The sequence below is a fragment of the Falco punctatus genome, assembly GCF_963210335.1.
Source record: "Falco punctatus genome assembly, chromosome: 15".
NCBI classification, from domain to species: Eukaryota; Metazoa; Chordata; class Aves; order Falconiformes; family Falconidae; genus Falco; species Falco punctatus.
This window is the reverse complement of record NC_137595.1, coordinates 22804137-22826417: the sequence shown is the minus strand read 5'-3', so window position 1 is coordinate 22826417 and position 22281 is coordinate 22804137. Positions and strand designations below refer to the sequence as shown.

The following is a 22281-nucleotide window of genomic DNA, read 5'->3' as shown; positions in this document are numbered from 1 at the left end:
GTTTGCCGCTTCCCGCTGCCGGGACGAAGCAGCAGCCCGGGGATGCGGCCGAGGGCGCGCTGCGGAGGCGGCTTTCCCTCGGATCTATCGTCACTGTCACGATTTATCCTGACGCGGGGCTCCCTCAGCGCGGGCCCGGCGAGGCCGCGGTTCCCGCTGCCAGAGGAACGCAGCGCCGAGCCCTGCCCCGTCCCCCGCCGCCGAGCGGCCACTCTCCCTCACCGTCTCCAGCGCGGCCTTCCTCTCGCCGTCCTCCGCCATGGCCGCCGGACTGCGGCTCCCAGCGGCCCCCGCGGCGCCCCCCCCTTCCGGAAGCGCGTCGCGGCGGCCCGGGGCCGGGGCCCGTTAACGAGCGCGGCGGCCTGCGAGCGCTCCCTCCTGCCGCGACGGCCGGTGAGCGGCGGCGGGGCCGTGGGTCGGGCCCCTCACGACAGCATCCGGTTGCCCTCAAGCGAGCGACTCTGTCGCCGGCGCCCCCCGGGACGGCAGGCCGCGGCGGGGCCGGACTGAGTGGCTGGGCCCGCAAGGCCCGGAGCCGTTGCGGTGAGGGGGGGCCGGGCATCGGCGGGGCCTCCCGGCAGGCGGGAGAAGCGCTGCTCGGGCCGGGGGTGCAGGGCCTGGCTCGGTGTCAGCGGAGGGGGGGAGCGCGGGGCTGGCTCCGTGGTTGCGGGGGGCGGCCGCTGCTGCTGCGCTGGGCCCCGCAGCGTCGCGCTGCTGGTGCGGCTGGGAGCGGAGGCGTGTGCGGGCTGGGGAGAGCGGCCGGTGATAAACAACCACAGCCGCGCTTGCGGTGGGGTGCGGGGGGACGCTGTAGCTAGGCATGCCTTGGGGGGTACACGTTACCGCTCAGGAGAGCTGCTTACCCCATAGTTATATTCGGTTCCTTTAGCCCTTTCCTAAACCACGCCACACCGCCGGCCAGAGAAGCTGATGGGCCTGGCAGAGAAGCTGGGTTCATCTTCTCTAACAGTTTGTTTCCATAACAATGAAGCAGGGGTACCTGAAGTAGGCTACGCAGGCAGAGAGGAAGCTGAACTTCTGTGAAGCTGGTGCATGAATGTCGTGCTTCTCAGGCTTAAAATGAAGAAATACACTACAAGGCTTAACACTGCAATATCCTTTAAAGAAATAATAATTTGCCGATGCCAAGGAAAAGTTAAAGGGAAGCCTGGGCTGCTTTCTGCTGAAGTCACTGTACTTAAACGGTCTTATTGCAGTCAGGCAGTTTGAAACCTGCAGGGTTGCAACATCTACACTTCTTTCGGTTATATGTAGTAATGCGATGCCCCTTGCTTTCTGTGCAGAGCATTTCTGGAAATACAAGCAGTAACCTCCGTCGCTTGTTGGCGCTGAGGCTGTGAATCTTCTGGTCGAGAAGAATAAGTGACAAGTCCCCCTTGGCTGCTGAGGGCAGTGCTACTGATAGAGGATGGGCATAGTTCTCTGTGTTTGCTTCTTGCCCCAGCTGTCTTAACTGCCATCTGATAGTTTATTCTAGATCTCCAGTGAAGTCAGAGCAACAAACAGGTAGTTCTGCGTCTCACTTGAAAATAATAAATCACCCCTACTGAAGTTTTAAACATCACATTGAAGACTGAACCTTAGCTTCTGACGTTCTTTGAGATGCTGCAGTTTTTTCTGTGCCCTTCTCTTAAATACTATGAGGGGCCTTATAGACAGCAGCATGGCGCATTTTGCAGCATGACTTGCAATGAGTAAATAGTCGTCGTGATAGAAATGCAATGCTCGGCTCACCTTTGTGCTTTATGTCCGTTAGTTGCCAGATGCTTCTGGCACTGCTGCAGGAGCTCTTTGGATCCGTGGTGTTTTCTGGGTGGCTGAGGAATGCAGCCTTTTCCCCCTTTCCCTTCTGATTTGGAGCCTTTCCATGCAAGGCCTACCTGATATCTCTTGAGTTTTTCTTTTAGGAAGGCTTGGTCTTAGTTCCTTCCAGCCATTCAATTTTGTAAGTTTAGACAGAAAATAGTTGTAATTTCTAGGTTATACAAAAGGGTTGATTTTAATAAATTCAATTCCTGACTCTTGTAACTTCTGAGGAGAGATGTTATGTAGCAGTTTGATAGATTTGTATTACTAACAAAAGTGATAAGTGAGTTTTACAGGGCTGCATGAGATGCTGCTTATAGAGAGAGATACGCTTCTTTGACAAAATGAAGCAAAACAGGTGAACATTCTGCTCGAAGCTGGGGCAGGTGTCATGCCGCAGTACATGGCTGCTGCCTCCTGAGTAAGGCTGAGGACTGTGAATTGAGTTGATCTCTCCTTGCTGTCACAAAGAGTGTGGGATCCTACAGTGTCAGCAAGCGTCACCTTACTTGTGATATTATGGAACTGTCACCTCACCTCTGTGAGTTCTGCAAATACACAATATGAAAAGAGCAGAGACTTTTAGAAGTTGTCTAAACCACTTTGTAATCCTCAGTCTGAACCTGGAGTTGTTCTGCTCTGGGAACTAAGGTGCCTCTTTGCTCGTGTGGGCTTTGTAGTTCTGAGCTTAGTTGCTCACTGCCTTGCAGGCTGCTGATCTCTTGCAGTGTGTATGTGGGGGGAGGGTTTGTGACTTTTTTTCTTTTACAGCTGCTCCTTTATATTGACCCTGTGCATTGAGTGACTGCAATGTGAAGAGATTGGTTTCTTGATACTTGACAGTCGCCTGATTGGCTCAAGAGGCTTAGTTGTGTTTGTTTATTCCTCTCTGTGACCTAGTGCTGTGCCATGCACTGACATGGTTCTGGTTCAGTTGCTGGCCAGAGCACTGCAGATGACTGTGTCTTGGTGGATCTGAAGGGACATCATTCTGTAATAAATTCCTCTTGGGTTAGTTAGTATTGTTGCAGATCAGTGCGCTGTTGCTAACTGTTCACAAATTCTTTCACTTGTGCTGCTCAGCAGTTCCTTGTTGTTAGGAAAACTAGGGCTGGTAGCACCTAAAGGGAGCAGGAGTTGAGTGAGTAGAAAACAGAATAAAGCACAGTTTGTGTAGCTTGCATCTTCTGGCTAAATTAGTCAAAGCTCAGGTGTAGGAAAGGAGATGAGTCTAAGCTTGTAGAGAATCACTTGTGAAGGACTACACAGTTGAATACATTGGCCACAGGTATTACTTTTCTGTTCCCTCTGTGGCCTCATCAGACAGGAGTGAGCTGCTATCTCTTTGATCAGGAGAAACTAGGAACGGTTGTGCGGCAGTTAATAATTTCTTCTTATGACATTCGGTATCAGCTGTGTGGCTACCCTTGTATCTGGTGTGATAAGCATTTAACCTGAGTTATCCAAGGTTTAGTTTTGCGTTTCATCTTCATTGTAAACGTGTTGGGTCTGGTTTTGCGCTTGGCTTCCCTTCTGTTAACGTAATCTTCAGGTGGAGGTAGTGTTTCCTGCAGGAAGGTTCCAAGGAGTTGCTTATTTGTCTATGTTTTAGCTCAGAGTAATCTCTACTTCTGCTCGGTGCCAAGTCCAAATGCTCTGATCTTAAACGAATGATGCTGTGAGCATCAGGCTAAAGCTTTTGGTCTCTTCAGGTCTGTGGAGTGGGGATTATGATTAGTAATTTACTCGTGTTTAACTAGAGGTAGGTGAGTCTTGACTTGGAGCACTAGAGGCTTGCTTTGTGACCCTCAGTGTCTGTAGAACAGTGCTGTGAAGAGCTGATGGTAGCTTTCTAAGGTCAGAGGCAGCAGCAAAATATCACTGGAATCTATGACTGCTTTTCCTGTTCTAATGCAATTCAACATGTGGTTGATACAGAAATATAATGCTGGCTTAAAAAAAGAAAACAAATCTACTGAACTGCTAGGTTGGCTGCTTAAGTCTTCTGTGGCAGGATGTCAGAGAGCTCAGTGCTGCAGGTTGATCGGTCTGTGAGCTCTTGCAGTACAGCTTTCTGGAAGGAATTCTGAGCTTTCTGTTGCGAGGAAGCTCTAAGAGTTGGTGAGATGTGATCTGGCAGGCTGGTTCTGTTTCAGTGGTGCTAGAAGGAAAAGGTTGTGGTCATGCTTCTAAGAGGCTTTGCATATTACTTGGCTCTGTGCTTGTCATGTGATGTCTTGGTAGTTCAAGTGTTAGAAGAGATGATACAATGCCTTGGAAGTGCATTTTAAGCTCTTTTAAGGCATTTTCTCTAAATTGAGAGCCCTAGAACTTCACAGGACTTTGTATAACTTCCTTGTTCCTGTATGAGAAGAATGGTGTGAGAGCAAGAGTGGCCTTAAAGCCCAAGTGCTGTGAGAGTTACAACCTTGACTGGGGCTGGACCATGGATCTGACTTGGTGGGCCACCTGGTTTGCTGCTTGAAGATTCTACTTGATCTTCATAGTATTTCTCCCTGGAAAAAAAAATACCCTGAGCTTCTGTGGAGTGAGTGATTCTCAGTGTTATGAGCGGATATACTGAGTGGGACTGGAGGTGGGCCTGGCTGCGTGGTGACTGGTGGGATGTCTAGGGAAGAGTGGAAGAATAGAAGAAACTCTTCATAAACTCTTGGGCTCCAGTCAGTAGCTGTTTGGGTGGTGTTTGTTTTGTAGTCATTCTTTTCCTCTATAAACTTTCTGAACTCCTGTGAACTTTTTTCTCTGTGATAACATGCAGGAATGAGCTTCAGAGGATGCATTGTGTGAAGAACTACTTCCTTCTGCTGGAAGCTAGTTTTGAACTTGCTTTTCATTTTTGTATTGCAGATAGTGGGTAGTCATGACTTTCTTCTGTGCTTTATATTCTTTCTCCTTGGGTATCTTTGTGCTGAGGAGTTTCCTTAGAAAGTATGTAAGGGGAAAAACTTAGCCTTTCTCTTCCATGTTCTGTAACTTCCACGGTCATCTTCAGGTGGACACTGACTGCTTAATTGACCATAATAAGCCTATTCTTTATTTAAAGATAATTTCCTCTTTTATATCTAAGAATTTGGGGGATTCTCTGTAACGCTGACAGGCTCCTTAGAAGGCAGTTGTGAACCTGCAAGCTGGCGCACCTGTGACTGTGGGAGGAAACAAAACACAAACCTAGCTGTTTGTCACCTTTCTTCTGACATTTTTTTAATGAGTTGGAGCTTGCTTGCTTGCTACAGTCTGGAAAGGAGGGGAACAGCTGTGCAAACCCCACTTCCTTCACCAGTAGTGAAAGAGGGTCTGCTGGTGTGGGCACTCTTCACCTTCCTCCTTCCTAAGGTTTTGTGCAAGCCTGTCTGCTGTAAATCGTGTTGTTTCAATCCCTGAGCCTGGTCTGGATGAGGTTGGCGCCTGGGTGGGAGTGGTAGGTGGGAAGCAAGCGGGGGCGTGGATACTGGGACGCAGTGAGTGAGGACAGGGGAAGATGTCATCTGAAAGAGAGCAGCCCGTAAATGCAACAAGTTGCCTTTGTTCTGAAAACAGATCTTGCTCTGAGATGAGGTAAACAAGAAGCAAGCTGTGCAAAGCAGCACAAGGGGCCTCCCCCATGCCCGTGGTAGGGCCCGTGAAAGGGCGCAGATAGGGGTTGGAGCACCAGCTTTAGGCCCGGAGGAAGTGAAAGCAGCAAATCTGTTTGGGGAGCTGCTGCTGAGTGCTCTGGTGCTTCCTCCCCTCTTCCAGTTACTGATGCCCTTTGTTGTGTTACAAGTCATGAAAAGGGAAACAGCTGATCTGGGAACTTGCATCTGAGTGGTGTGAGGCTTTGTCTGGTGTATTCTCTCTTCCTCTGTAGTGGCACTATGAACCCTTTCGGGTTTTCTAGAGTGCGCTTGGCTAGGTGCTGTGCTCCAAAACAGTGTCCTTGGAGACGTTTTACTGTTCAGCTTCCCACTTTGCTTGCTGTGGCCCTTCTCAAACTCATCCTTTGCCTTCTGTTCCCTTGAGCTGTGCTGGCTCTGAATACCCTAGTGCTTCCAGGTGGTTGTGGCTTAGCTGTGGAGTCTATTCGCTTGTGGAATAAATCCACAAGTTTGTTTCCTTTTCCCCTCCAATGTTGAGCTCTTAAACCTGTGGGAGGTTTGGGAAATTACCTGCCTGACAGAGGCAGGCTTGGCCAGCACCAAGCTCCGACTGACAGAGCGAGCCCCGATGCACTGGGATAGGGATTGTATCTCAACTTCACGGCCTCGTTAACAGCTCTGCATTTCTGCATTCCTCCCCCACCTCTTCCACGGGTGCATCGGTTCACGTGAGAGTGTGAGCTCTTGGGGCAGATCTGTCTGCACGGTGCTGGGTAGGACCGATCCCTGCCACAGAAGAGGTCAGTAGGTCACTCCAGTGGGTGCCAGAGGGGTGGGAAGTCTGGCTGGGCACACCAGTGTTTGGTCTTTCTGCCTGTGGTCTCCAGGTCCTGAAGTGGAACTGCAGCCGCTCTGCTGTTGTACCTGTTCCTAGAGAGGTCTCCAAGCTACTTGGTGGCATTGAAATAGGCGTCTGCTCTTTCCAGCCAGAATGCAGCTGTTTCTAAACACAAATCAAAGCGGGCAGTATGTGGGCAGTCAAAGTGCAAAGTGAAAAATAAGATTTTGAGGGTTTGCAGGGTCAAAAAGTCTTCCTAAGCCTTTCCTAAGCAGAAAAGAGGCTTATAGATGGACCGGCTCAGCCGAGCAGATGTCACAGCTGTGTCTGACCTGTGGTTTCATATGTTAAATCTTAGGTCCGTCAGTAGATTAATCTAATGATACTTGATCTGATTAAGTGTGTCCCTTTATATGATAGCATGTGTGTTTTTCCAGCTCTGGAGACTCCACAGAAGTCTGGCCCTCAACCAGTTGCACACTGTAACCTGTCCAGTTTGATATTTATGCTGGTGTGTTGGCTTGTAGAAATGGTGTGTTGCTGAGGATAATCAGTTTGCAAATGTGCTGTCTCTCCGAGAAGTGCCAATTCCATGCGTTTACAGGAGCCTCAGGACAATATACACTTAGTGACCATTAAGTAGACCATTACAAGGGGATGTGTATGGCGTGACTCTAAGCAACTGGTAGTTTTTCTTCTTCAGTTTGAAAGCCAAGGCTTTAACCCTAACCAGTCATGTGTCAGGGAGGGTGGACTTGATCTGTGCTATGAGCTGCTGTTACCATAGCTGCCAGTTACTTCCTCTCTGAACTGGAGCTTGCTCGCCACTGGCAGTTTTTTCAATAGCAAGCAAGAAAAAATGGAAGGGTCAGTTGAAGAGCAAAAATACGTACTAATAGATAGAAATCTAGGTGGAAACAAGGTAGGCAGAATTCATTATGGGATCGCTGGCTGTGGGACACCATGCAGTTGTAAATAGAAAAACCTTCTTCTAGAGGTTATTGTAGCCTTGCTGGTGTTCTGAACAGAGCCTAAAAGGGGAAATAAGTGCAGCTTTCTGATAATGGTATGCTGTTGAAGTATTAAACAAGCTTATACCTCCCTCCCATTATGTTGAGGGCCGAGAGAATATGGTTAAGATCATGATACTTTCTCTGCCAAATAACGTGAATCTAATTCTTGCAGTGTTCTTGTTTGCAGGTAGTGTGAAGTCATGGCTATCCTGTTCGCTGTTGTGGCGAGGGGCACAACCATCCTTGCCAAACATGCCTGGTGTGGAGGAAACTTCCTGGAGGTGACAGAGCAGATCCTGGCAAAAATACCATCTGAAAACAACAAACTGACCTATTCACATGGGAAGTGAGTAATGCTTGTCTTCTGGGAATGGAAGAAGAGAGTAGTGAACATGCACGAGGACAGGGATAAATGGGGTGTAGCCAAATTCATATTTGGATGTGTTAGTATGCTGATTGAATGTGCAGTCAGCTCAACAGCTACTTTTTGTTTCTCAGAACTTCACGGCATAACCAAGATTTGAATTTGGCTTAAGCAATAAGTACCAAGGCAGTTGATAGGAAATGAAGTTTTCTGTTATGCAACTCCAGAGTGAGTTAGAGGGTGCTCAGCTGTGGATGTCAAACTGTTAGAGACTTTGGTATTTGGTTTGTGGAGTCGTTTGTTGGCTTTTCTGAGGCTTAAACATGGCTTCACATAAAAATGTCACCCTTCTCAGATCACTTGTTGATCCTTGTTGCTTTAAGGTAAGTTGTAGAGTCATCCTGAGCTACCATAAATCAGCCTCTGGGACAGAAGGATTTTTCCCAGGCTTGTAGAGATGTCTGAGCAATGCTTGGTTAATGTTGATAGAATGGAGGGAGTAGATGTAACATCACCTGAGACTATGCCGATGTGTTGCACATGCAGAGTAGGTAAGTCAGTGTGCTGGTGGGCAAACTAAAGATCTGTGGAGAAAGCGGATTTAGAAGCATTAGATCCTACTTCAGCTTCTTTTTTTTATTTTTTGGAATTGGCAGCAGGGCAGGATTCTCAGTGTTGCCCAAGCTGTTGTGTGAAACCTCTTTTGGCTGCCTGAGGATTCAAGAGATAAGAACTGGGGTATCTTCTCATGTCTCTCCCTGGCTTAAGAGCACTAAAAGTCCCTGGGGCAGAGTTTCCTGAGGAAGCTGCCTGCCCTGTGGTCTAACATACTTTGGATGCTGAGTCTTTTTTTTCTCTACTGTAATTTTAAGGTACAGTTATTTTCTTTTGATGTAACTTTGCCTTGTGTGCTGTTCAGCCAACTATGGAGTTGAGTTTTAGGAGTACTGTAGCGCACTTTTCTCGATGAAAACTTGAATTGTGATAGAGACTGGTTTGTTCTTTGGGGAGCACTGAGAGCTAGGTAACTAATGCATTTACATTTGCAAAGCATGCTGCAAAGTGTATAATCTCTTGCTCGTTACTGACTGTTTCCTTAATGAGGATTTAACATCACTGCAGTTTGGTGGTTCTGGTTTGCGTTGTGCTATTGAAGCACAGCTGCCATTTAGCAGCTCTGGGCACTGAGCCACCATCAGTGTCTCCTCTGCTAAAGTTAGCTTCTCCTGACAAGCCTTATATTGGCTTTTGACAACTGCCTCTTTGGTCAGAATCTGTCAACCTTGCCTTCCCTCTAGGAAAGGAGAAGGAATTGATCCTAGCCGTCTGTTTGGGGGGATTGTCTTCCTCCAAGGTTTTTGGTTTGTAGTGCTATAGAATAGCCTCTCTCTCTTTTTTTTCTTTTTCCTTTTAGGTTTTTTTTTTCTTCCCCTTGACCGTGATAACTGGGCAGAATGTGAAACTGTGAAGCTGAGTGAGCACAAGGAGTTGTCATTCTTCCCCTCTGTAGGGTTTCAGGGATCCTTCTACCTTGCCAGAGTGTCCCAGCTTGTAGGCTAGAAAATTGCCCTGTAGTCTGCCTGTCTAGGATCAATTCTCCTTCTGAAACAGGAAAGAACTTGAATTTTTTAACTTTGTTTGAACTTCTTAAATGCATTTAATGAGTTATTTTTGTTTTTAAGAAGAACTTCTGTGTCTTTCATATAATCTCCAAGGAAAACCAGCCCTCTAGCGTCAGGAGTTCTTGGGGTTATTCTGTCTCTGCTGTTAAGATTCTTCTACGAGTTGCTGGGGAGCCTACAAGGTAGTACCAGACAAGCTTTATCTCTCTCCTTCCAGGAAGGAGAGGCAATAGTTATGGATGTGCAGGGATTTTTATTTTTTTTTATGAGAACAGACCTGCAGGGCAGTAAACTATACTTCTAGCCCATGCCTAAAGCTTATTTTGATGTTATCTTACTTATATAATACAAAACCTGAGTCTGAAAGCTACTGAGCTGTGCCCTTAGAGCTGTACATGCATTGTGCACTGAGCTGTGCAGTACATGCATTAGCTTGCTTTTATTCTGGTGTTTGTAAGAGGGTCCACATGCTTACTGAGGATGGGAATACGCAAATGTCAAAGTGAAAGGATACACAGAGTTTTTAATTAAAATTTAATTTATTTTTTTTAAAAAAAGTAGTGTTCATGTGGCCTTTTTGCAACTCTGTTCCTATTTTGTCCTGCTGTACTGGTCAGAAAAATACATCATGTAGTGGAGCATCAAATGGTAGTGAGGGGGCAATTTAATAAAAAAGCCACAGCTAAAGCCAGTGGGTCTGACTAGAATGCTCTGATCAGTTCTGGTTTGGGTTTAGGTGTGTTTTTTTTTCTGGTGGGCCTAAAATAACAGCTTGGTTTAATTTTAATAGGAAATAGGAATACTTTGCTTTGAACTGTTTTGCACTTTTTTAGGGTACTAAGGGTTGCATTTAACTAATGCCTGTGTTTGCACAGCACCACCAAAGGCGTCTGTATATGAATAGATAACCTAGCCACATGGTTCAGGCTTGTTTAGCCTGATTATTGTTCTATCTAATTCATTTTCTGCTGTGGTTGCTTTTGTCTGTTAGCCTTTGTGACAAAAACCAAAGGTAGGGCAACCCAGCAGTCATAGAAACAAGGCTAAAGAAGCAAGTTGCTGTACTGGTGAGGCTCACTAAAGCAGTGTCGTTAATTAACTGCAGCTCTTGTCACATGTGAACTAGTGCATGGGTGCTTGTATGCACATTGATTAGGATTAGACATAAATCTTGCTCCTGGGTATCTTGTCAAGGTTTTGTTTTTACAAGTAAGTAGCTGGAAGAATGTGGAACTGAAGGTGTTTGGTAACTAAATGTCCCACAAAGTTATTGCTGAGCGTGGAGTGCTGTGAAGCACGTGAGGCCGGTGATTCCTTAACATGTGGTCTCTAATTTGGGGTAGCTTGTAGGAATGGAAACACTTCCCTGAACAAAGTTGGCATCTCTGTGAGTTCCTGTAGAGTAACTGGAATTTGCTCTTCTCCTCCTCCAGCCCTTGAAGGCCCCACAGGCACTAGTGTCTTCTAGAAGATTAGTCCTTCGGCAGCTCCAAATGACTTTTTTGTGTTGTTTTCTTCTCTGCAGTTATCTGTTTCATTACATCTGCCAAGACAGGATTATATACCTCTGCATCACAGATGACGTAAGTATTTTGGTCGCAGCTATTGCACAGACAGGCTCTTTGCAGGTTTTGGCTTTTTTTTTTGTATCTGTACGTTAAAGAAAATCAATACAGAGTGCTAAGCTGAGGTGCTTTTTTTTCCTTATTGGAGCCACTGCTTCTGTTCATTCACATCAGTTACAGCTTTGAAGTCTAAGCCTGGGACTCAGATGCATGTGAATAGTTAGTTTTGAGGTTAAGTTCTTGGGTTTGCATAGCTTCTGTCTTAGCAGCCCCAGTCCAGTAGAATCTAGATGTAGAGGATAGCCTGTAATTGTCAGTGAAATATATGTGTAATACTCCTGGATTCTGGAAGTGTTGGGAATAGGTACTAGGCACAGAATTCGAATTATGGATTCCCCAGTAAAGTCTGCTGCTGAGCAATGTCCAGGAAGCTGAGACTGAAATCTGGCTGCTCTTCAAACCCCAGGATAACCAGTCAAATCCCATAGCGTTACGAGCAGCATGCCTGTTAAGAACTGATAATTACAGTTTCACTACAGCTGGCTGTGTGCCCTGCACACTTCATTATTTGCGACTTGACACAGCTCTGGACGTGGTCTGCTCTCTTCCCTCCAGGACTTTGAACGATCCAGAGCCTTCAACTTCCTGAATGAGATCAAGAAGAGGTTCCAGACCACATATGGCTCAAGAGCACAGACAGCCCTTCCCTATGCAATGAACAGCGAGTTCTCAAGCGTCTTAGCTGCACAGCTGGTGAGATCTGTTGCTAAATGAGGTTTCCCTAAGAAACCAAACTTCTCCCCAGAAATTCTCCTTGTATTTTCTTACTCGGAACTGAAGCACTGTGCTGAGTCTGGGTATAAAGCCAAGGGAGTTGGCTCTTCTCCCCATGCTTACCCTGCAGCTGGGTTGCTTCACTAGTTAGGTGATTAAAAATGGGTAGGGGTTAATAATGATGCATTAACTGTCTGTACCAGGTAGCTGCCCCGGAGGCTAGATCTTGATGGTAACGTTTGAAATGTCAAACCTAGTTCCAGCTGACCATTCAGTGCAAGCTAACATCACTGTCACAGAGAGCAAGACTTGTAACAATGCTTGTTATTCCATTTCTGTTAAGCTAAACTTTAGAACTTGAGTATCTGTTAGTCTCTGACTGCCTCTCACTTGTCTCCCATTTACTTCATGCTAATTTCAGTGGCACAGTTCTGGAGTGTGACAGGGTATTTGCTTAGGGTACTGCATCCTTTCCAGGGGGAAAGAAAACTGGGCTTGGACTACAGTCAGGTGCTGTATACAGAACCGTGGTAGACTCTCCAGCTAGCTTGCACAGAACCTCCAAGGATTTCCATTCCCCAGATGGGTAGGAGGTTAAAGAGCAGCATAAATGACTTGTGAAAGGTCCTACATTCTCTGAGTTGACGTTTGCCTTGGACCCTTCCAACCCCAAAATTAAAAGTGAGGGTGTTACAAAAGTGAGGGGAATATTTGTTTCATCTTCAACTTGAGCTTTTCAGCTGAAGCTGTAGTGGTGTTTAGGATGATGCCAAATTCCAAGTCTAGGGACTGCAGGCACTGTAGTCTTTGCAAGATGAGTTGCTCCACTAGTGTGATTCCAGTCTGGAAGGAAAATTAAGCCCATGTCAATGGGGTCTGTGCAGGCACTGAACAACAGCATGTGAAGGGCTGTAGACAGAGAAGAGAGCCTTGGCACGTAGGGTGCGGTGCTGCAAGCTCAGCCGCTGTCGGGGAGCTGCTGGCAGTGTAAGGTATCTTGTGGCACCCCTCTCCTGCCGTGTGAGAAGGGAGCAGGCTGTGCTAGGCTTCCCGCTGGCAGCATAGCACGTTGCTTTCCGTTGCTGGAACTGGACAGCACTGCTGTCCGGGTGTGTTCCGGCTTGTGCTCTCTGATTTTATTGGCCCTGTTGACAGCTCAACTAAAGCAGAGTTCCGGATGCTGTTGTTAGGGCACATACAGAACACCGGCAATCACCTTTTTAAGAAATTTCCAGGGTTCAGAAGACACTATTTTGACTACTCTGGGCCTGTTCTTGGACTCCTGAAGGGAAAGGTTGGGCTGGAGTTGGCTTCCCTCCTGAAGTGCAGAGAAGTTGTGCTTATTTTGCTTACTACAGGAAACTGATACAGCCTTGATACTACCATCCCATTTTCACTAAAGTGCTTTGCTTGTTGTGTATTGTTTGAGGTGTGGCAAAGCCCACAGCTGCCAGACAGGAGAGATTTGAAATAGTTTTTATTTTTTAATGTATTTTATTCACAGCAGTATATGGGTATAGCTTCTGCGGTGTTTAAGTGCACAGCGTAGCATTTGCATTTCCCTTCAGCCCTCTGTAGAACGTGATGTGTTTCACAGAGCACTTAATGCAGCGTGGATGTGATGTGTAACCTGGGTCTGCAAACAACACCCTGCCCTGCTTCAGTGGGGGTTGTTGAGTTTTTTTGGTGGGAGAGAGGAGGAGAAAAAGCAGAGAGCAGTTGCTCTAGGTGTAGGATTGAGCTGCTTTTAAAATATGAGCTGTCAATGTAGTGGGAATGTTGCAGTTTGCACTTCTGCCTGGTGTTGGGTCTGCAGCGGTATACTTCCAGCACCTGTAAAGAAAACAGGCCTGGAGAAAGCATAGGGCTGTCGCTAGATGTAATGTCAAGTTAAATGAATGAAGTCAGGTGGAGAATACAGAAGGAATGAATAACTGCCCTGTGACTCACAAAATCAATAGCCTTATTAGTGCACAAAGCCTCAGGGCATACGGCCTACGAGGAGAGTGTTTTGAGTCTTCAGTTCAAGGCTCTTAAGAGAGTCCTTAATTGACTACAGACAACTTCATAACTTGAGCCATGTTGGTTTGGGTTTGGTCCTGGTTTTTTTGATCCCTCCATTCAATCAAAGATAAGATGTCCTTGCAATATTGGCTTTCAAGAACTTGTACACAATCTGTACCTGGGGCAGCTACAACTGGTGCTGTACATGTGGTGTAGGAAGTGCCCAATTTGCTCTGCTGGTGAGCATGTTAGTGCTGCTGCTGTTTGCTGCCAAGGGCTTTGCAGAAGGAAAAACCTGCTGATCTACTGTTAGTGCCGGGTTTGGTGATGTTACAGGTGCAGGAGGAGAGGTCCGATGCTGGTGACCCATGAGCATCTCTCTCATCCGTAAGTGTAGAAACTGGGCAAGCTTTATAAAGCTCTCCCGCAGCACTAGTTGCATATTGAGGTGAAGCCAGGACTCTGAGGTGGGTGAGGGTGAAGATCTGCACTTGCCCTGTTGCTGCCTGGAGTTTGTGAAAGGAGCCGTTTGTGTCGGTGCCCTCGGTGCCTAGCGGGGTGATTTGGAGCATGGAGAGCTGCACATAGCTTGCTGCACAAACTGTTCTTTGGCTTATGCAGCAGATAGAAAGCAAAGAATAACACCACCACGGTGGCATTATTATTCATTGGCCCAGAACGGCCCAGTGCATTGTGCACAATAAATTAGATTAACTTCCCATGTGTGATAGGACTGAATTTTTCCTTCTTCACTTTGATATGTGGAGACTGAAATTATATAAAGTGATGACTCATTGAATTGTAAGCTGTGCACGACTGGAGTAAGTTAAATGAATTGCCTTATAGTGAGAGCCAGGCAGTCTTCAGAGCCATGGCATTGATGTTCCTCTAAAAATCCAAGCTTTTCCATTTCTCTAAAGCAGGGGAGGAGCTGCCTACCTTCGCTCTTGCATATTGATAGGAATCCAGGCATCAGCTAATAGAAGTTAAGCGATGACACAAAGCTCTTCCCTCAGTGGCTCCAGAACTTGCTGAGCTGAGCACCCTGCTGATCAAACATTACATACAGTGCAGGAGCAGGGCTGTTACCTGGGTGATTCCTGTAACTTAAGGAGTTCAACCAGTGTGAGGCTGAGGGTGGAGGAAGAGATCACGCGGCAGTTCAGAGGTCACGCTCCCACTCCAGTGTAGCACACGGATAATACAGAAAAGGGATGCTGTGCTTCCAGATAAAACAGTGACCAGCTTGGATAGCATGCCAGTCTCCTAAAAAAGCTTATCTCCGAGGAGAAGGTTCAAAGGAGCTGTTGCATTCAGTGCTGTAACTGTTAATTCTGAATTGATACGTGGGTGCTGTTAGGGTTAGGGACTGTTGCTTCCCATGTTGTCAGAAATGTCTGCAAATCAAACACTTATTCAGAAGGAAACTGGGGTTTAAATAGCCACGTGTGTGATCCTGAAGTAGAGCAGTCGTGACCTAGTCCTGGTCTCAGTCTCCTTAGTCTGTTATTTGGGTAGAGATGCTTCCTGAAGGTCTTCAGATGTGCGTGCAGTGGGTACAAGTTGAGGAAAACAACGGTTTGTCTGTGAGTTTTGCTGTAGAGACCAGTTTCCCTGGGTGAAGGTGACTTAAAGGGAGTGGGATAGGAGGAGCTGTGGTGAGCAGTGCTTGACTGCAAAGGACCTGTGATGAGAGCAGCGACTTAAAATCGGTCCAGGAATAGCAGAACTCTGTTAGCCAATGCTGACTTCACCTCAGTTTCCCTCCTTTGATTCTGCAGACACCGTGAGACTCCTTTTAACCTGGAGATGTTGGCTAGCGCTTCCCTCCCCTACTGGCCTCAACCACGCAGCCCTCAGGGGTTCACATGTGATCCCCAAACCAGGAAGAACAGTCTCTGAGTGAACTCCCTGTCACTGCTGAAGGGAATTAAGGGTGAGGAATGATGGGAATGACATACAGGCTAGCAGCATGTCATGGTTTTTTGGCTTGCTTCCGTGAGGTCGCACAATGGAGTGTGCTTCTGTAGGTACCTGATGAGCTAGCAGGTGGGCCTGCTCCACACAGACACTGAGCCCGGTGCTGGGGTATCTCACACGTGCTTTTTCCACCTGCTGTAGTACACCAGAGGGATTAGATATTGGCAAAGCCATCGACAAGTGCCAGACTGTAGCTAGGAGGTGGCACGTGAAATCCTCCTGGGTGGGTGTGATACACAGCAAACTGCCTCCTGGCTGCTTGTATCCTCTGCAGGAGGAGCAGTTAGGCCACTCAGGACCGGCCATCTTCAGCATCTCCTGGTGTGGCGTTTCCAGTTCACAGGCCCTCCTCATCTTTGCTGGGACTCCCTGTGGTGCTCACCTACAGAGGTGGCTGCATGGCGTCATGCTTGTGAAATTGCAGGGCTCTCTTGACATGGACTAGAGATAAGTAGAGAAGGTCATGGAAGTGCGTTGCCTTCATAAATAGATCAGAAATTATGTGTGGGAGTGGGACCACTGATGGTAGCCCAGGTGTTTAGTGAACCATATTTCACAGGTTCCTTGCTGCCAGTTGCTTAGACTTTCAAAGGGAGCTGTTATTTCTGGGCACTCTGGGGAGTTGCAGGCACCTGGCTGCCTTGCAGCTCTTGCAGCGCAGGAGCAGATGGGCATGTGTGATCTGTAGGTGGCTGAGAAAGTCGGATTTTGCTCTTCTACCCCCTTACAAATGTCTTGGGTAATCTGAAAACTCACATTTATGTCTGTGCTGTTCTGTAGTGACCAGGAGTTGCCTTTTTTTGTCTTAAGGAACTGAAGTGCAACGTTGAGGGTCCCTGCTTTCACTGACTATTCGTTTGTTACAGAAATACCACTCGGAGAGCAAGGGCACTGACCAGGTGGCAGAGACGCAAGCTCAAATCGATGAACTTAAAGGAATCATGGTTCGAAACATAGGTATCTGGCTTCCCCCAGTGCCACGCATGCCGAGTTCCTCTGGGCCAGAGCAGCCGTCCCACAGGGAGAGTTACCGAGAGAGAAGCTGGTGGTGGGGTGGCCTCTCTTGGCAGAATGAACTGAGGAAGAAGGGGCTGGGGGAGCTCCGAGTTTGCAAGCTGTTACTTGTGTTGAACTTGGCTGAGGGTGGCACGGGGGTGTGAGGAGTACTTGAGGTGAACTTGCACAGCTTGTGATGGGGTGAAGCATGCCCTGATTTGGTCTGTTTGTCACTGTGGCTTTCCTGCAGCTGCTGTGAGGAAAATGCTTCTCGGTAGCTTTCTTTTTTCTTTTGTGTCAGACTCTGGTTTGGGTTTTGACAAGTCTGACCATTTAAAATAAAGGGTTAGATCTGGAATTAATCAAAATTGAGTCATCAGTCCCAAAACATAGCCTGTGGAGATGTGAGACTGTTCCTGAAGTACTGTTGGTTGGCAGTCTCTGAAAAGCTGAGAGTTACTTGATGTCTAATAAGCTCCTGGCTTGCAGTTGGGCTTGGGTATTGGAAGCAGCTTTTTGCACTGGGATTCTACCTACAGATTTGAATTTCTCTCTCTCTCTCTCTCTCTCTCCCTCTCTTCCCCCCGCCCCAGACCTTGTGGCACAAAGAGGAGAGAAGCTGGAGCTGCTGATTGATAAAACAGAGAATCTTGTGGATTCGGTAAGTCTGGGGAAGAATTTAAACATGGGGAAATAGTGTTACTGCATCAGGGAGCAGTGGAGGTGAAGACCAACATCTAGAGCCACTTTTAAGCAGACACTGAAGCATCTAGGTCTACAGGTGATCCTTCCCTGTGTCAGGCGCAAGTCATGTCTTATTCCCCCCTCCTCTTTACAGCTGTTTCACAAGCTGCATCCCAGCATTGCAGCTCCTTTAAGAGAATGATGGTATCCCGTGCATCTCTGTTCTGTATCCTGCCAGTACCGGTGGGATTTGTGGGTGTCTGGAATGACAGGGAAGCTAAAGATCGTAATTAAAACTTCTCTCGCAGCCTGGTCTGAAGTCGGCTTGATGCAGGTAGAATGGAAACGTTAATCTGTAGAGTTGTTCTAGTATACCAACAAGGGAAAGTGTAGCTGATTTAAAAAAAAAAAAAAAAAGATGTTCCACCTAAATAGTCTGTAAAAGACTGTGGAGGTTTGTGGACTGTTTCTAAGTGAGAAAAGACTGAAAAAAAATCCCTAATATAATTATAAAGCACTATGTTGTCTAGTAAAGTGTCGTAGGCTCTGGAAGCTTTTTTGTCTTTCCTCTGGGAATCCCGAGACCTGGTTCAGCATCTTCCTCTGCAGTGTCCTGCCTTGGTGCCCAGTTCTGTGGCACCTGACCCGCAACCCAGCAGAGGGCCGTATCCCAGTATGGGGCTTGTGGGCAGCCAAATGTCTCAGCTGGCAAAAAGTATTTGTGCATTAGAGAGGTCGCAGAGGTGCTTGGAGCTTCCCCAGCAGGGAAAACTGTCCTCCAGCTGTCAGATGTTTAAACCTTACCACTTCCTCAGGTGGTGGCAGGAAGCAGTCTCAGCTCAGGTGTCATGGTTTAGGCAAATGACTGCGATTCCTTCAGCAGCTGGGCTGAATTCATGCATGGGTTCTCCTCGGGGGGTGTTGGTTCTTGGAAACCATGCAGGAAACAAAAGAAGGGGATATGCCTCCAGCGTAAACATCTTAGAGCCTGATGGCAAGTGTCCTGGGAGATCCGGGCTGAAGTTCTCAAACTTCAGAGTAACGGACTGTGTTTTGTCATTCCTGTATGAGCCTTGACCACCAGAATATTGTACATAAACCAAACTTGTTAGAACCCTCCTAGCAACAGTGGCAAGGGGCCCCTTTGGGGAGGGAGGTCTGAAGAAGCTGCTGGCCCTCTGGAGAACCAGCGCGAGCTGGGATGAGGTGTGGTGTCTCCTTCCAGATGGAGAAATTGCATGGCTGAGCAAGAGAAGTGTTCCCAAGGTTCAGGTGGTGGCTGAGCATGGAAATCTGCTTTAAGTCAAAATCACAGTTGTAGGGATGTCGTTGTGCTTGATGTAGCCTTATCTGAAAAAGCTTAGGGGGTGGTTTTTGGGGAAAACCTGGAAATAACCAGCAGAATGCCGCTGAGTTGGCTGTTCTGGGTGCCTCAGCCCTTCTCTGGGCAGGCTGTCCTTGGCACTGACAGCCTGACGGGGGCTGGAGATCATTTGGTGACCGAAACCTGTTTTTGAATGGGTGGAATTACAGGATACAGAGAGAAGACTTGGAACAGGATGACCACAAGCTTTCCATAAAATGCAGTAAGCCCAGATCCTGGAGGAAAGGGCTAGCATTAAAGGACTCGTCTAGCCCCTGTGGAGCTGCTGTCAGGAGTGGCAGTACGGGTTGTCTCATTTTGGCAGGTGTAGTTAGGGTAACAAAGTTGCATGTAATTGGTGATCAGATCAGTAGTTCTGTAAATATTTTGAAGCACTTCAGTTGCCCAGAGGTTGGAAGTCAAGTGAGAACCCAGCCAAAAGTACTCTAAGGTAAATAATTGGTGTGAGCAGCCTGTGGTGGGCTGTGTTTAATTCTCCCGAGCTGAGCCTGAGAAGGCACAGCCCCAGGCTGGTCCTGGACTTACCCTTAACGCTTTATCTTGCCCCTGCCATAGTGTGGGAGAGCTTTCTCTGTTCAGCTTTGTGCCGGTGTAACTGCGGGAGTTAAACGGCTCTGGAGGAGATAATGGCAGCAGACTGGGTTAGTAGGGAAGTAGTGGCAGAGAAAAAAGTACGTGCCACTTCATCTGGCTTCCTGGGATGCCGCTTCCTTTGCAGCAGGTTCAGGAATTAATTACTTGGTTTACTTTCTCTTGTAGTCAGTCACTTTCAAAACTACGAGCAGGAACCTTGCTAGAGCCATGTGTATGAAGAACCTCAAGCTAACCATCGTCATCATCATTGTATCAATTGTAAGTATGGAGTAGTAGCCTTTAGCTCTTAAGTCAGGCTTAACTCCTGGAAAACGCCAATAGCGTGTTACTGTCCTTAGACCAGCACGTACTCAGCTCTGCGCTTGGAAGGGTCTTAGAGGTAAAACAAGGGGTCTGATGGTCCTGTGTGAGGTGGGGAGAGGGGAGCATTGTGTCAGGCAGCTTTTCTTGTCAAGGCAATAGGAAAAGCTTTCCAGACCATTCTGTCTAGCTCCTAAGTGCCCATTCAGAGCTGCCTTGCTAGCTCTGTTAGAAGCTAGGGTGTTGAGTTTATGGCTACTTACTCCCTCTGTAACGGCTTTGTAGGCCTTAGTCCTGTTGGTGTCTTGTTACTTAACTTTGAAGTAGTTTTTTTTCAGTGTGACAGTGTCCCTCCAGCCTGTAAGAAATGCAAACAGTGCTAATGTGAGGATGCCAAACTGTAATTGCAGGTTAGATGTGTGAAGTACTTTGGCAGCACTGAACCCTGGTTCGTGTTTTACTGGAGGGCAGTTGCCATCCCCATGTTGCCACAAGGATGCGGAGCAGGAGGCACTGACATGAAGTCCTGCGGAGCATTTGAGAAGTTATTGAGGGTTTTGATAACCTGGGGTTTCTAAGCTCGTGTTTTGATTGCCAGGCCAAGTCAGCAGCTGACTGAATGATGGAAGTGAAATTCTCTGCTGATGTGGCTGTTGTCTTTCCCCAGGTTATCATCTATATTATTCTATCAGCTGCCTGTGGTGGGCTTGCATGGCCAAGCTGTGTGCAGAAGTAACTGGAGGCAGCTGGTGCTGGTCACTTGGAGATGAGAATCACAGGAGTGTGAAGAAGCAACCTACAGAATTACTTGTAATCTTTCACTACTGACACCTTCTCATTCTTCCATCCCTCCAGGACTTCGGACTTTTTTGCCTTATCACCCCAAACAGGCCCAGCTGGTCACTGCTTCTGTGCAGCTGTAACCTCAAGAATGGGCTGTTTTAAATTACTTGAAGGGTTGTTGGGGTTTTTTTGTTTCTTTTTCTGTCCCAACTACAGCCTTCTCAGCTGGGTGGGCGGTACATCCAGCTCTGGAGGGTTATGTGCATACTCATCCACGTGGCTTTGCACTTTCATGTGAGCGTGCACGTGGAGAACAGTACTGCTAGCAACTGGCCTACCCGTAGGGGTGGTGTCAGAGGGTGGGGAGGGACACAGTGGGTGTATGTGTGAATTTCCACTTTCTACAAATATTGGAGATCCAGGTGACTCTCCCCGCACGTCTGGCCTTGTGTGGTTCTGTAGGGCTTCAACACATAGAGGTTGCAAGTGCAATACTGGTAGTAACAAAAAGGATGGCTTTTGGGCTAGAGCTTTATGCACTGCGGGATGTGGGTGCTGCCTCTGTATGAGGTCTCCTGTTTCCTGGAGGCCTTTCTGCATGTGGTAGGAGAGGGTGTTGGGTCACCTCAGCATTTTGAAACGGCTGCCTCTTCATCCTCACTTCTTCCTCATCTCCCCCCGCTCCCCCCCCCCCCCTTAATTTGTGGCTAAATCAATACAGTAAAGGAATTGGCTGCATATAGTTAAGGTTGCAGCAATGTATCTGCTTTCTCACATGTTATTTCTCCTGTTCTTCTTTTGAGGGTGGACTAAAATGAATAGTAATGTTATCACTCACTGAGGTGAAATTTGGGGCCAATCTGTTGATCTGGCTTGATAAGGTGTCAGGTCTCTGCTGCTTGTGCTTCTACTCTGAGGGTGTGCGCTAAAACCTGAGGGCAGAGAGGGGACAGAACGTTGGAGTTGACGGATGGCTAATTAATTTATGGTCTGAAGAAGAAAGGCTCTTTCAGAGGACGTAGTAACATTGTCCTCTGAAAAGAAGAAGAAAACCAAACCCAAGGCTAATAACCAAATGTAGGACCAGGTGTGCCGATGGTGGGCTGCTGTCGGAGGACAGGGACCGCTTGGCCTGCTGCTGGAAGCTGTGAGCGCTGTATTTCTGTCCCAGCTGGACATGTGGGTCATCGGGCCAGTCCTGGCTGACGGGAGCCAAGGCTGGTGCTGCCTGGGGCGAGGGCTCTGGTGGCTTCTCTGTCTTCTTACGGGCTCATTTCCGAGAGAAGAAACAGAAACAACTGAAATCTCTTAAAAGCATCGCATGGCCTACAAAGGAAGCTGCATCTTGTTGGCCCAGGGAAGCGGCTTCTGACGGTGGGTGGAAGCTGTCGAGGGTGTGCGAAGGGGAGGCTTCGTTTGGGGACTGAACTTGAGCGCTTGGTTGGTGCCGTGGGCTCCCTGCGTGAGGCTTGCTGCCGGCGGGGCAGCGACGTGAAGCTGCTGCTCCCTCAAGCGCTTTTCTTGGTGTATGTGACACTGACCTTGGAGCTTGCCAGCAGGTGCCAGATCAAGAGCTCTCCTATAAACTTGTGTGCTTCTTGGGATCTGTCCTCTGCGAGGCTGAAATTTAATTAAGGGTAATCAGACCTTGATATCCAGAAAGTGTCAGCAGTTCTGATCGGCAGCCGTGGGCACTGGCATCTGTGTTGATCACATGTAAAGCTTAAAGATTTCCTTCCTCTTGCCTCCGACTTCTGCAGCCACCCGCAGTTCAGTGTACAACTGTGCATGTGTTAGGGATCGTCGATGTTAACTGTGTTCATTTCTATGATTTGTTGTCTTATGTACAAATACTTTTTAAAGAAAATACTTCCTTTCCTTTTAAAGGATGCACTGAGGCATTAGTGTAAAAACAAAGTTAACTTGATTTAAATAAAATTACTGTACAGAAAGCGGA

General features: G+C 47.4%; 2 protein-coding genes across 6 annotated transcripts in view; one reads left to right on the top strand and one right to left on the bottom strand.

Moving 5' to 3' along the window:
* The window catches only part of LOC308053730 (DNA-directed RNA polymerases I and III subunit RPAC2-like), a 7764-nt gene extending 7435 nt beyond the window's left edge, over positions 1-329 (bottom strand). The window contains exon 1 of the mRNA XM_080365385.1: positions 223-329. Within this exon, the coding sequence (XP_080221511.1) occupies positions 223-261 (39 nt within the window). The 5' untranslated portion in view covers positions 262-329. The remainder of the gene's footprint in view (positions 1-222) is intronic.
* VAMP7 (vesicle associated membrane protein 7) overlaps positions 1-22281 on the top strand; it is a 24986-nt gene extending 2705 nt beyond the window's left edge. The window contains exons 1-9 of one of the 5 annotated variants that reach the window (XM_080365382.1): positions 321-393; positions 6699-6772; positions 7462-7620; positions 10786-10843; positions 11441-11578; positions 16450-16540; positions 17173-17240; positions 19407-19499; positions 20209-22281. In XM_080365382.1, the coding sequence (XP_080221508.1) occupies positions 7475-7620; positions 10786-10843; positions 11441-11578; positions 16450-16540; positions 17173-17240; positions 19407-19499; positions 20209-20277 (663 nt within the window). In that variant the 5' untranslated portion in view covers positions 321-393; positions 6699-6772; positions 7462-7474 and the 3' untranslated portion in view covers positions 20278-22281. The other 4 variants (XM_080365381.1, XM_080365380.1, XM_080365379.1 and 1 more) reach the window with 4 other exon arrangements.